The sequence below is a fragment of the Mirounga angustirostris genome, unplaced genomic scaffold, assembly GCF_029215605.1.
Source record: "Mirounga angustirostris isolate CCGP_5_RB_7025 unplaced genomic scaffold, mMirAng1.0.hap1 SCAF_6, whole genome shotgun sequence".
NCBI lineage: Eukaryota > Metazoa > Chordata > Mammalia > Carnivora > Phocidae > Mirounga > Mirounga angustirostris.
Window position 1 is genome coordinate 60,032,334 of NW_026991714.1, and position 13,306 is coordinate 60,045,639.

Below are 13,306 nucleotides of genomic sequence, written 5' to 3' on the forward strand. Positions count from 1 at the left end.
AAATCTTAAAAAAGAAAAGACCTATTGCTTAGTAAGTACAAATGAAGATCTGGAGACCTTAAAAAGACAAAAAAATCTTCAACTGAGGGTGAGACATCTCACATGTCAACCCAAGGGAGAAGCCAAATAACTTTTTCTTTAATATCAAAGAATTATTATTTTAAAATAAAGGATTTAATATGAGATATGGAGCACTGTTTCTTTGGACATGAGGATGAAAGGTAAGGACATAATAAAACTTCATGAGCCCACAGAATTAAAGTTACCAGATAGTTTTGGAAGAAACTCTTAAAATCAGAAGAGGGTAGGATCCAGATGCTTAACTGAGCCAATTTTCAGGCTCATCACTAACCTCACCAGTATCTCTAAATTCAAATGTGTTTTATTCTGAACCCGTTTTCACTCAGACTCTATCTTTTCTTAATGTTCACCTGTTGGTTTTATACCTGGACCCTCTGGATGGACTTGGATTTTCCCTTGTAATTTCCCATTACTCTGCTCTTAGGCTTTCTTCAGTAGATTTTGACTTGGCTTTAACTTACCTGAATCATCCATTTTAGACTATCTTTGTTAAGTCTTTCAATCTGCCCTCTCTTGACCTCACCTCAACTTCTGGGAACTCAGGTTCTATCACCAGGCAACAATTTCAACCTAACGAGCAGCACATATGCTGTGAATTAATTATTAATAGGACAGAACCGAATGGCTTAAATTTTCTCTGTTCTTTCTTTCATTTAATCATTCAACATCTACTGAACACCTACTATATGCTGGATATAATGCTGAGCATTAGGGATATAGAAGTAAACAAAGATAGATACATTTTCTCTTCCACTGGAACTCACAACTTAGTGGAGGGAAGCATGTTACACAAATAATCACACAAATAAACACATGATTAAAACTGTGATAAGTGTTATGAAAGAAGATAATAACAGGAGCATAGGGCCTGAAGTACAAGGAGACTTAATTTGCACCAAAGAAACAGAAAAGGCCTATGTGAACTACTAACAGTCATATCTGAACTTTGAACTCTGAAGTAACTGGTGAGGTTGATTTTTAAAAATTAGGCAAGTGAAAAATCACCAATTATTCAATAATCATAGACAATAAATGTAGACATTTTTCAATGTCTACAATTTTTCAGTTGTACTACATTAATTTATGATAAAGAAAATAAAAAGACTCTAAGGCTTGAACACTGCATTCTTGTTTACCTTAGTTTAATTACTTAAAGTCCTTAATAAGAATCTATACTCAAGTAAATAATGCTTATAAGGTAAGAAAGCTGTTTTTTTTTTTTTTTATGTTATGTTAATCACCATACATTACATCATTAGTTTTTGATGAAAGCTGACTGTTTTAACAGTTTTTTGGTTAAGATTAAAAATAATTAAAAAGAGGGGCGCCTGGGTGGCTCAGTTGGTTAAGCGACTGCCTTCGGCTCAGGTCATGATCCTGGAGTCCCGGGATCGAGTCCCACATCAGGGTCCCTGCTCACAGCAGGGAGTCTGTTTCTCCCTCTGACCCTCCTCCCTCTCATGCTCTCTGTCTCTCATTCTCTCTCTCGCAAATAAATAAAAAAATCTTAAAAAAAAAAAAATAATTAAAAAGACTGCTAGAAAAATACTGCATTTTATGGTGTCATGGAAGTACACTGATCTATAAACTATCTTCTGCCTCCGCATTTCTATGATTGTTTCCGTATGCATGCATAGCACATAGGCTCAGGAAGTTCCATTAAGAACCAAATCCCTGGGAGGTGGTGTTTAAAGCAGCCCTCCAGCAGCCTTGCTACCAGCTCTGGGCTCTGAGGTTACTATGGAGTTTCCGTTTCATGCAGGTAAACATCAGTTCTCTCTTTCATCAGTCAGAATGGCTTTCATTTTCTGGGGACCAGTGATTGCTTTTAACTTTGATTCTTGGCTACAGTGAAAATGGCCATGAATAATGAAGTTTTATGTACAGGGCTTATTTTAGGGACAAAGGAGGTAGGAAATTGATCCTATTTTGGCAGACAAGTTCTGAGGATCATTTGAAATGTAAAAGGTTTTCATTTTTATTTTTAGAAAAAGGAACTATATTAAAATATTGGCTAGAGTGGGTGGAGTAGAGCTAGCAACAGGTAGGGCTGGAGAGGAAGGGACATGAAATTGTCTCAATGGGGGGAAATAAAATTAACCAATTGGGATCCATTTTGAGTTGTTAGCAAAGCTAGTTACCAATCAAGATGCTTTGACTTGATGAATATACCCATTTATTTAAATCCAGGGTGCCTGAACAAGATTTTTTCACATAGGGTACCATCCAAATGAATACTGGGTAAGTTATTCATAAAATGAAACAGATCTGACTTTCTACATAAACCCGTTCATATGTGATTTCCCTTCACACCTTAGAAGAAGTCTAAGAAAATGCTCTCCTACTTTTATCTTTGGCAGGCGGTGGGGAGGGGGGGTGCTTTAAAACAGAAAGTAAAGAGTACAGGAAGCTTTTATGCCTTTCTATGTGGAGTGAAATCTCTGGGGTTTTTCCAACTGATGGTGGAGGGAGGGGATCTTTCTCTTTCTTCTGGATTGTTCAGCTCGACCAGACAATGGATTGGGACCACATCTGCTGGTGTGTGGAGGAAACCAGTGCACAAAGAGGGCAGAGAAAAGAGGCACAGGAGAGTGAGCGAGAACCCTGATGAGTCCCTGGGTCTGTCAACCCCTGGGGGCTAACTCTGCCCCGCCAACTCCCAAGGGTTTAGAATATTCCCTGCTTTTTGCTATTTTGAGCAGAATGTTTGTTGCCTGCCACTTGACTGTACTTCTTACTTAAAAGCCTTTTGTGTTACCCTAAGGTATGAGTAGTTTCTTCTGTTAAAATTAAAATTCCACATTATGCATATACAAGTGAGGAAATGCCAATTTTTTCTGTATAAACAGTTTTATGTATAAACAGCCACTGCATTAAAAGCAGGAAAACTAGACATTTAATCATGAATTTCCTAACTGTTCCTCTAGAATGTGCACATTAGCTATTACCTAAAATATGAAGTGTCTTAATGCCTAAATGAAGATGACAGAAAAAAGAAAAGTAACGAGACAAGAAACATCTTACTTTTGTTTTGAAATATGGGTCCTGAAGTTATAGGAAGCAGTTCAACATGTGGGGTTAGTCATGTACATACAAATGCTTTTTTCATTTTCCTCAGGTTTTGTGTTGTCCTAGGGCCCCTCTAGCTATTGTTATATAGAAGGATTCATCCTGTGATGGTTAATTTTATGTGTCAAGCTGGCTGGGCCACAGTGCTCAGATATTTGATCAAACATTATTCTGGATATTTCTTTGAGGATGTTTTTGAATGAGATTAAAATGTAAATCAGCAGACTTTGAATAAAGCCAATGGCCCTCCATAATGTGGGTGGGCCTCATTCAATCAGCTGAAAGCCTGGACAGAACACAAAGATTTCCTCCAAGCAAATGGGAATTCTTTCAGCAGATGGCATTTCTTCCCTGGGACTCTAGCCACTGGCCTACCTCGTCAGGTTTGGGGCTTGGCAAACCTCTACAGCTGCATGAGGCAATTTCTTAAAATAAATCTTTCTCTCTCGCTCTCCCTCGCTCTGTCTCCGTCTTTCTCTCCTGCACCCTTTGGGGAACCCTGACTGATACACAGCCTGACCTATTATAATTAAAGTTTTAGAAACAGGCTGAAGAAAATCAGGTACACAGTGGCCCTTAAAATTTGCCTAGATTAGGCTGGTTTCTTTCTGGCTATGCTACATTACGATTCCTTCATAGAAATGTAAGGAAATACATTCCACCTACTTCTTTGTATTTTAGTAAAGATAGATTTAGAAACTGACTGATCCTAAATACTTAAAAATATCTCCAATCAGATGTTCTTCTAAGCCTTCTCTTCATATGTTTGATAAACACTCCAATCCTTGATATTCTTTAGGTACATGTAATGGATTACTGCTTTAAGGATTTACTGGGTCCCTTATTCTTGTTATGATATATCATCATGAGAAATATTATTACAGCTGACTGCCAAAGAAATGAACAGCAGTTCTCTTTGCTAAGGGTAGCATCTGTTTGCAAAAATGAATTACAATCCAGGGGTTCCACTTTCTTACCAGCAGAAGTTTAAAACAGAGGGTGGTCACACCATTAAGACAATGAGCAAAGGACATAGTCGGATTAGCTGTGGAAGGCAAAGACAGTTTCTAAGGTGATAGGCTGGCCTCTGCCATTTCTGTCTAAGGCTTGCAATCCCACAGAATTACCCCCTCCACAAGGACAGAACTGTGAAAACTTCAGAGGGTGGTGGGACAGTTTGTTGTTCGCCATGTATTTTTTGTAATAAAATGGTGTGGTGATTTAGAATCCCAAATCATTCAAATTCCCTTGATAACATGTTATGGACTGAGTTGCATCCCTCTGAAATTCATGTTGGAATCCTAATCTCCAATGTGACTATATATGGAGATGGTGTCTATGAGGAGGTAATCAAGGTTAAAGGAAGTCATCGGGTAGGATCCTAATCCCATGGAACTGGTGTCCTTACAAGAGGGACAGACACCCGAGCTCTATCTCTGCCATGTGAGGACACAGCAAGAAGGCAGCTGTCTACAAGCCAGGAAGAGAGCTCTCACCAAAAACCCAACTTGATTTGGGACTTCTAGTCTCCAGAACTGTGCATAAATGAATTTCCATTATGTAAGCCACCCAGGTTGTGGCATTTTGTTATGGTTGCTTGAGCAGACTAATACATACCACTTAACACAATTACATGGTTATAGATGTATAGACATTTGTCTGCTTCTTCACTGTGTGCACTCTCATTAGACCATGAGCTGTTGGAACAAGGTCATGCCTGCCCCATTTACCATCGAATATCTAAAAAGCAGTACAGGGCGCCTGGGTGGCTCAGTTGGTTAAGCGACTGCCTTCGGCTCAGGTCATGATCCTGGAGTCCCGGGATCGAGTCCCACATCGGGCTCCCTGCTCGGCAGGGAGTCTGCTTCTCCCTCTGACCCTCCTCCCTCTCATGCTCTCTGTATCTCATTCTCTCTGTCTCACATAAATAAATAAAATCTTTAAAAAAAAAATTAAAAGCAGTACATACCTGGCACAAAGTAGAGACTTGCTAAATCTGACTGAATGGGTCATTCCAGTTACTAACCAAATATGAGCTAATGTAGCAGTGGTCATAATTCTATAAGACAAATCAGTATGTGACTTAGAGTCCTATAACTTTCTATGTAAAATAACATGATTTGTGAAGATTCTAGCAAATTCAACACTTCTGACTCTGAGACACTATATATATATATATATATATATATATATATATATATATATGATGTGTATATATATATATATATCAAAAAGTGAAAAAAAAATCAGCATTCTCCAATTGTTGAAGACAAAGGCATACATGCTACTTGCTGTAGCATTCTTCAGAATTTTTGTTTTTCTCTGGTAATTTCAGGCTATGGAGCTCTGCAGTTAGGCCCTGCAGTTCTACCATTATCGATTCACAGGAAATTAGACCACAACTGAGACAGTTAGAGCTCAGTGATTCCAGCTCTATAGCATTTCACCTTGCTAGGCCTGGTATTTTCCCATCATTAAGTGAGGGCTGATAGTATGTGAAGCACAGCATTACCAATTAATGCTTTTCAAGTTTTCAAAAAGCACAATGCCATATGTAGCGCTGGTAAGACATCAATACCATGTAGCATTAAGAACACAGTGTAAATGATGGCTTTCTTATCTTTAAGTCCTATCTGTCCATCCATATGCTTTCTCTTCTGAGTCAGAGCATATCTCAGTTGGTGTCTGTTGGGAAAGCTTGACACAAAGTAAGGTATTATGAAAAGTAATTCTTCAAAATTCAGAAGTAGTGATGGGTGGCTGAATGTGCTTTTTGGAGAGATGATTGCAGCTCTGAATGCTGTTCCACAGCACAAAACCAGTCCCCAGTGCCCTGAGGCTGTGCTGTGCGTAGAGGAGGGAAGGAACTGCGTGAGGCCAGTCACAGGAGAGCAGGGCCAACAAGCCTGGTTTGGTCTGGCTTTGCCTCTTTCTCTCAGAGAGCTCCTAGGGGCAAAAGCTCTGGAGCACTGCACCTGAGTGGGTTTTGTGGCACTTTTCCTATGACTTCTTTATCCTGACATCAAGGTAAACTGCCTTAAAAGAAAGAAAAGGTACTTGGATCATACTGGGGCCTCATGATGTTTATATTTCTAAGGATGGAAGAAAAAGACAACAAGAAATAAGACTACAAAAAAAAATGATTAGTGCCTATTGGAAAACCCTAATTCTACATAAGGAAAAAGCCATGAAAAGGAAGGTCTTGAGCTTTGTGGAATGCTTTAATCCAGTGGTGCCAACCTTGGTCTGTGTCCTCAGCTCAGAAATTCTTATGTGCATCAAGTGTTTTTCATGGAATGAATAAAAATGCTTTCTGTGTGTATGTGCTACTTTCAAAAATATGGAGGTACTATTGCTGTGTATTTTCAAGAGATTATTTAAAATGTCACTGAATTCTGGATAGCTTTTTGTTTGTTATGTGTTCTCTCACATAACAGACACCAAACAAACATACAACCACTATCTTATGGTTGTGTCACAAAATTCTGGTGTTAAAAGGGGATCCTCATACAAACTCTGTAGTTATATGTCTTTATGACGCCCCTTTTCCCTTCATAATTTTCTCTAAAAATGCCCTTCTCTCATCAATATCACTTTTTCTCAGATAATCTCCATCTGTGTTTCCTCATCCCATGGGCTCTGAAAGAGAAGCCTTTCTCTGCTGATGATCCTTCCTTTCGATGGAGAGAGGAGGTGCCCTCAGCATCCTTGCCCCCCATCACAGCCCCCTGCATGCCCTGGGACCTGTGTGTGCTGGAGAACCATGTCCTCAGGACAGATGGACTGACAGAAGACCAGGGTTTGAGCTGCCAGATTTTCTTCTAGCCAAGAACAAGGAAAAGCAAGGAAGTTGCTAGAAGATACTCCAGGAAGTGGGCAAAAGGTTTTTGACTGATGTCCTCCAAACAGTGCAACTCATACCAAGATCAGCACAGCAAACATGGATATTACCTTCCGTGTTTTGTGTGGGTTTCTCATTCTGGATGACTTCTTAATGTCCACTTCAGTGGTATTTACACAACCAGGCTGAAAATGGAAAACAGAGAGACAAAGGAATCTTTGAGGGTGAAGTTTTTGATCCATGCATTAATGACTTGCCTTCCAGGTCCCTGGCAACTCTTTCTAAATGGCCACAGCCACCCTCTCAGCAGAGCCAGTAAAAAAATATATTATACTCTCACTCCTTGCATAAGAACTTCAGATAACATTCTCAAGTAACTTCCAGAAAAATAGGGAAAAGAAATGCATGGGCCTTGCCTGTGAAAGTGGGTGTTATTGACATTGGTAGTTGCTAAGCCAACAGATTCAGAGCAAGGGTGTCCAAAGATCAAGTGGATCATAGCCCAGCTGGTACGTGCACACAGCCCTGCTCAAAGTGCCTCTCTATGTGAGGTGACATTGTTATTAAAGCTATTTACTTCCCAAGTTGGAAAATTACAATCTGTTGACCTAGCTCAAATCCCAGAATGAATTTTTTTTTACAGTGATTCATGAAATCGGGGTACTGGGAATATTTGCTTTCCATACACAGAATGGGAGTGTGGGTAGCCTGCTACTGGTTCTCTGACAACCTCAAGAGTATCATTTTGCCAGATTTATTGTCCTGTTGCACAGAAATAGAGAGCTGTAAAGCTTCCTTTGTATTTGGAGGAGGAGAGGGAAGGAGGAAGAAAAGAGAGAGAGGGTGGGGTGAGGAGAAGGGGAGGAGAAAGAGATGCAGAGGAGGGAGAGGGAGGAGAGAGGTGGTAGGAGAGATGATGAATCAGGAAAAAGAGAAGAAAGGAGATTCCAGAATACAGGAGACCTGATATCTGCAAAGATATCACTTAGTCTTTAGAAGTAATTGGAAGGAAGTGTTTATATGGATTGTGTTTCACCAACTTTCAAGTTTTGGTACCAGATATAGGGATCTCTGGTACTAGTCAGAAGTATTATGTTGTACAACTCCGCTCAGTTTCTCTGTTTTTTTTTTTTTTTTCCCACAGATTGCAAGATCATTAAAACATCAGATATACCTGAAAGCAACTCCAGAGAAACCGTGAATGTGGAAAAAGACTTTTGTGCAGTTGGGATGTTGTGGGAGGGGTAGGGGCAAAAAGGCAGCACTAGTGTGATTCCAGAAATAGGCTGTTCTCTACACTCACTGGCAGGCAAGGGGGTTCACTCTCTGTATAATGAGGACATGGGGCATTTTCTTAAACCACCCTGTCCTGACAGCATGGCCACTGGGGCAAAACTCCACCATAACAGTGTAAGGGATAAAGAAGCAAACAAAGCCTTTTTTCTTGATTTTTTCCCCTACATATGTTGCATGTGAAATATATATACCACAAACACATAAACACACACACACACACACTGCACTAAAATGTTAAATAAATCACAAATTTGGTTTGCATATCTATATGGAAATAGCTGGTTCAGCACCATGGTCTGCTTGGCAGTACAGCAGGAAGAGCACCCACCTGGATTTACTAACTGACACTGAGCAACTCACTTTAGCTACCCCAGCATCAGACTGATCAATATCTGATATTCTGATTTAATTTTTCTGTGGCTCATTGGCGCATGAGTATTTTTTAAAAGACCCCTAGTGATTTTGATATGCAGCCAGGATTCACAACCATTGATCTAGATGTAACAAAATAATGTTTTGAAAATATTAAAGCAATATTAAAGTGTCTTCATTTCCTATTAGATTTCCATTTCCTTGCAACCTTCCACATGTAAGCCTCAGTCCATTAGGAAGGCGAAGCACTGAAATTCTTTAAGCTCTTACTGATTCATCAAGAGCCAAGCATGGCAAGACAGATCATAGAGATCTTCTTCTACATGTTAAGAGGTAGGAATAATGAGGATATGATATAGAGGAAAAAGGGAAGGCATGTCCTTCCAGGAGCTGGAGAAAAAGAGATGATTTATTATTTATTCAGAACTATTTATTTCTGCATCTAATTGCCAGATCTTGTGACAAATGGTAAAATACAAGGATGAATTATAATCTTCTAATATAATAAGCATAATAAAATGTCAATCAGCACAATGTGGGAGCACAGGACTGGAGAGAAGTTGGCCTGGGCATTATGCAATGAACATTTCATACATCCATTATTATGCACATCCTCTTGTTTCTCACCAACATGGCAGATAAATATATATATTTTTAGTATTTGAGCAAATTTGATCCCAATAAGACCATGTGGTCTTTGGTTATTTTAAAAAGGCAGTCATAAAAAAAAATAATAAAAATAAAAAAAATAAATGAAAAGGCAGTTATCCTTTTAAGGCGTATATATATGCCATATATATATATATATATACCACTAGCTGGCACCAGGTCCATGTGAAATGTTATGCCTAAATTGGTTTTCTGCACTACTAAACACAGCTTCCCAATAAGATATAAATAACATTACCGTTACCAAGTAAGCACTCAACACAAATGTCCAAATATGTACTACTGGCCAGATATAATATTAAGTTCATAGTATTGTTCAATTTAAGGACTAATAATGAAGTAATATTTACATTGGCCTAGAAAAGAATCATAACTTACTTCTAGCGACTCAAAGGTGCATTTATTCAACAGAATTAAGCTGTGTTATGACATTACTGTAACACTATTTATTAAAAAGTAGAATTTAATGCCTTGGAATCCATTCCTGAAGTAGTAAAAGGATCATATTATTGAGCAATATTACTGTCATAGTGTTCAAGTAAGTGTCTTAATGAGTTGCAAAGCAGAGCTATTGTGGTTTCATCACTGATTTTACTTAAAAGAATCTGAATACCATTCAGTTCCCATCATGGCAAAATGCCATTATTAGTTGTAGCAGAAGGCACACTGTGCTCAGGATAACTAGGGAAACTTGAGGACTCTTCAGTGAAGAGCAGCATGAAGAGACAATAATGGAGAACTACTCTCTTTAATTCAGTCCCAGCAGCTGAAGTGAAACTGGGCAAAACAATGTCCTAAATGACAAATGGATGGAGATTTAAGAATGAGCTGGCAAACAGAACTGATAATAAGAGACATCCATATTCCTGGAAATTAGGAAAAAGATATGATTCTGGGAAAATTAAGGTTTTGAATATTGACTGTTGAAATATTTTGAATAATTATTGGTTCAAATGTGATTAAATTATTGGAAATATTTGTCATTTTGTAACACAGTACAAGTTTTAAAAGTTCAATTTGTCATGTATTGTACCTCAATCATGATTCCTTACTCTTATATAAAGTGATTACAGATTTCAGAGTGTTCTATCTCAGGATATATTTTTTTAAACATCTAATTGAAGATTTTATTTCTGTTCTTGGGTCAGCTGGGCTTACTAAATGCTATATGTGAAGGAAGTTGTTTAAGGTGACTACTCTGGAATTCCTTCTATTCAACCTCCTCTATAATATTTATTCATTTGATTACTACTCCATCTTATTTGCTGGACACAGTGTCTGGATTATGTGATCCGGCTTCAGTGTAGGCTGTGAACGAATTCTGAGAGTCCACAGACAGAAGGAAGGCTCTGGCAGCAGAGGGGAGGGAAATGTATGATGGCTTGGAGCTGTGGATAGTGGTCAGGTCAGGTAGAAATTGCAGCTCATGGTAAGGACTTTGGTTTAAGTCTAAAGGTAAGTGGAGGTCATAAGGGAAGTGATTTATATTTTTAAAAACTCACCTCTCACAAAAATTAACTCAAGACAGATCACAGACCTAAATGTGAAATGCTAAACTATAACCCCCCCCTAGAAGATAAGCATAGGAGAAAGTCTAGGTGACCCCGAGTTTGGTGATGACTTTTTATATACAACAACAAAAGCATACAGTCCTTGAGAGAAATCATTGGTAAGTTGGACTTCATTAAAATTAAAAACTTCTGCTCTATGAAAGATAAGCCAGACTGGGAAACAACATTTGCAAATGGTATATCTGATGAAGACAAACATACAAAGAACTCTTACAACTCAACAATGAGAAAATGAACAACCCAATTAAAAACTGGGTAAAAGGTCTGAACAGACACCTCACTGAAGAAGATATACAGATGGCAAACGAGTGTATGAAAAGATGTTATACATCATGTGTCATTAGAGAACTTCAAATTAAAATAAAGTTGAAATACCACTACACACTTACTAGAATAGCCAGGATCCAGAGTCCTGACGACATCAGATGCTGCAGGGCAGGTGAAGCAGCAAGAACTCTCATTCCTTGCTGGTGGGAATGCAAAATGGTACAGCCCTGTAGTGGAGGCCCTGACAGTTTTTTTTTTTTTTGTAATGCAAATGCATGATTCAGGCTTTGATGATTGAGCAACCATTTCAAAGAGGCACCCATTTCAAAGACTGCTATCTCAAAGAAACACATCTTCAACCACACCACTAGATAAAAAGGCAGGCTGCCTCCCACACCAAAGTTCCTTTGTTTTAGAGATCATGGTTGATCTCAACATCTGATCATCTCGGCTACTTGTTTTTGTTTTAGTTTTGCTCTTTCTCTTCCATTGCTTTAAATTCCTGCTATTGTGTTTTAAATTCATCAATAAAGAGTGAGCCTATGAAGCCCTAAGCCCCCACTGGACCCTAGTAAAAGCAGTACCCCAGGCCCATGTCCCCCCCTCCCCTCAACCTCATTATGTGGCCCCCAATGTGCTATGTAATTAACAGGTACTGTAAGTAATAAACCTTTATTTTTTCAAAGTTTCCTGATAGCTGTTGTGGAAGGGCAACTTGCAGTAACAATAAGAACCACAGGGTTGATCCACCACAACACTGGTTATTGACAGGTTGAGACCAGCACAAAACAAGCCACTTTGGAAGAGTTGTTTGGCCGTTTCTTAGAAAACTAAACCTCTTTTTCCAACTGATCCAACAATTGTACTCCCTAGCATTTATCCAAAAGAATTGAAAAATTATGTCCTCACAAAAACCTGCACATGGATGTTGATTGCAGCTTTATTCATAATTGCCAATTATTTATTTATTTATTCATAATTGACATCCTGTAGTAGGTGAATGGATAAATAAACTGTGGTATGGAATACAATGGAATAATAGTGTTTAGGGCTAAAAAGAAATAAGCAATTAAACCATGAAAAGACACGGAGGGACCTTAAATGCATATTATGAAGTGAAAGAAGTCAGTCTGAAAAGGCTACACCATATGATTCCAACTATGACATTTTGGAATAGGCAAAATTATGGAGACAATAAAAAGATCAGTCGTTTCCAGGGGTTAGAGAGAGGGATGGATGATTTGGGCAGAGCACAGAAAATTTTTAGGGTAGTGAAACTATTCAGTATGATACTATAATGGTGGATACATGTCATTATACATTTGTTTAAAGCCATAGAATGTTCAACACCAAGAGTGAAGCCTCATGGAAATTATGGCCCCCAGGTGACAATGATGTGTCAGTGCAGGTTGATTGATTGCAACAAAGGTACCACTCTGGTGAGAAATCCATTTTGAAGCTAGAATCTATAAAATTTGCTGATGGATTGGGTCAAAGAGCACAGTGAGGGAAAAAGAGTCAACGATGACTTCTAGTTATTGGCAACTGGGTGAGGTGGTGCCATTTACTGAGATGAGGAAGGCTTTGAAAGAAACAAATGTAAACAAAGAGAGAAATCAAGGATGGCTCCTGGATTGCATTTACATACAATTTTAGTATTTTTACTGAATTCTCCAACCAGCATATAGCTCTTTATGCAGTCACTGTCAAGATTCATGACTCAGAACATTTCAATATTAACGCTTTTACAATAACCTGGCCCATCCTTTTGTGTCTTCGACCTTTTGCATCACTACTGGCAGTAAGAGCATATCACTGAATGTGCAAAACTAATATCTGATGGTCAGTTATGGAGAACCTGGTGGAGCACCATCGCATTACTCAGCACCTCTACTACACTTCTCTAAATTCTTCTCTAGTGCATCCTACCAGACTCTCCTAATCTGTTCTGGTTGAAATCTGACCACTTCCACTTAACATCTAAGAACTGTCTGTTCATCCTTCTGTGATAGTCCCTTTTTATGGAACTGCAGCTGCCACACAGGTGCAAGAATAGCCAGACTGTCACAGTTCTCAACAGGCTACCAAGAGGACTTTAATTAATTTGCTATGGCTCCTTTGTGATCACTGGCATTACTCA

The 13,306-nt window shown here is 38.7% G+C and overlaps 1 protein-coding gene across 11 annotated transcripts in view; it reads right to left on the reverse strand.

Moving 5' to 3' along the window:
* RGS7 (regulator of G protein signaling 7) overlaps positions 1-13,306 on the reverse strand; it is a 523,559-nt gene that overhangs the window by 34,663 nt on the left and 475,590 nt on the right. For all 11 annotated transcript variants that reach the window (XR_010412359.1, XR_010412358.1, XR_010412356.1 and 8 more), the window contains one exon: positions 7,102-7,176. Coding sequence is in view for 7 of the 11 variants with exons in the window: in XM_064594396.1 (XP_064450466.1) it covers positions 7,102-7,176 (75 nt within the window). In the remaining 4 variants the exon portion in view is untranslated. The remainder of the gene's footprint in view (positions 1-7,101; positions 7,177-13,306) is intronic.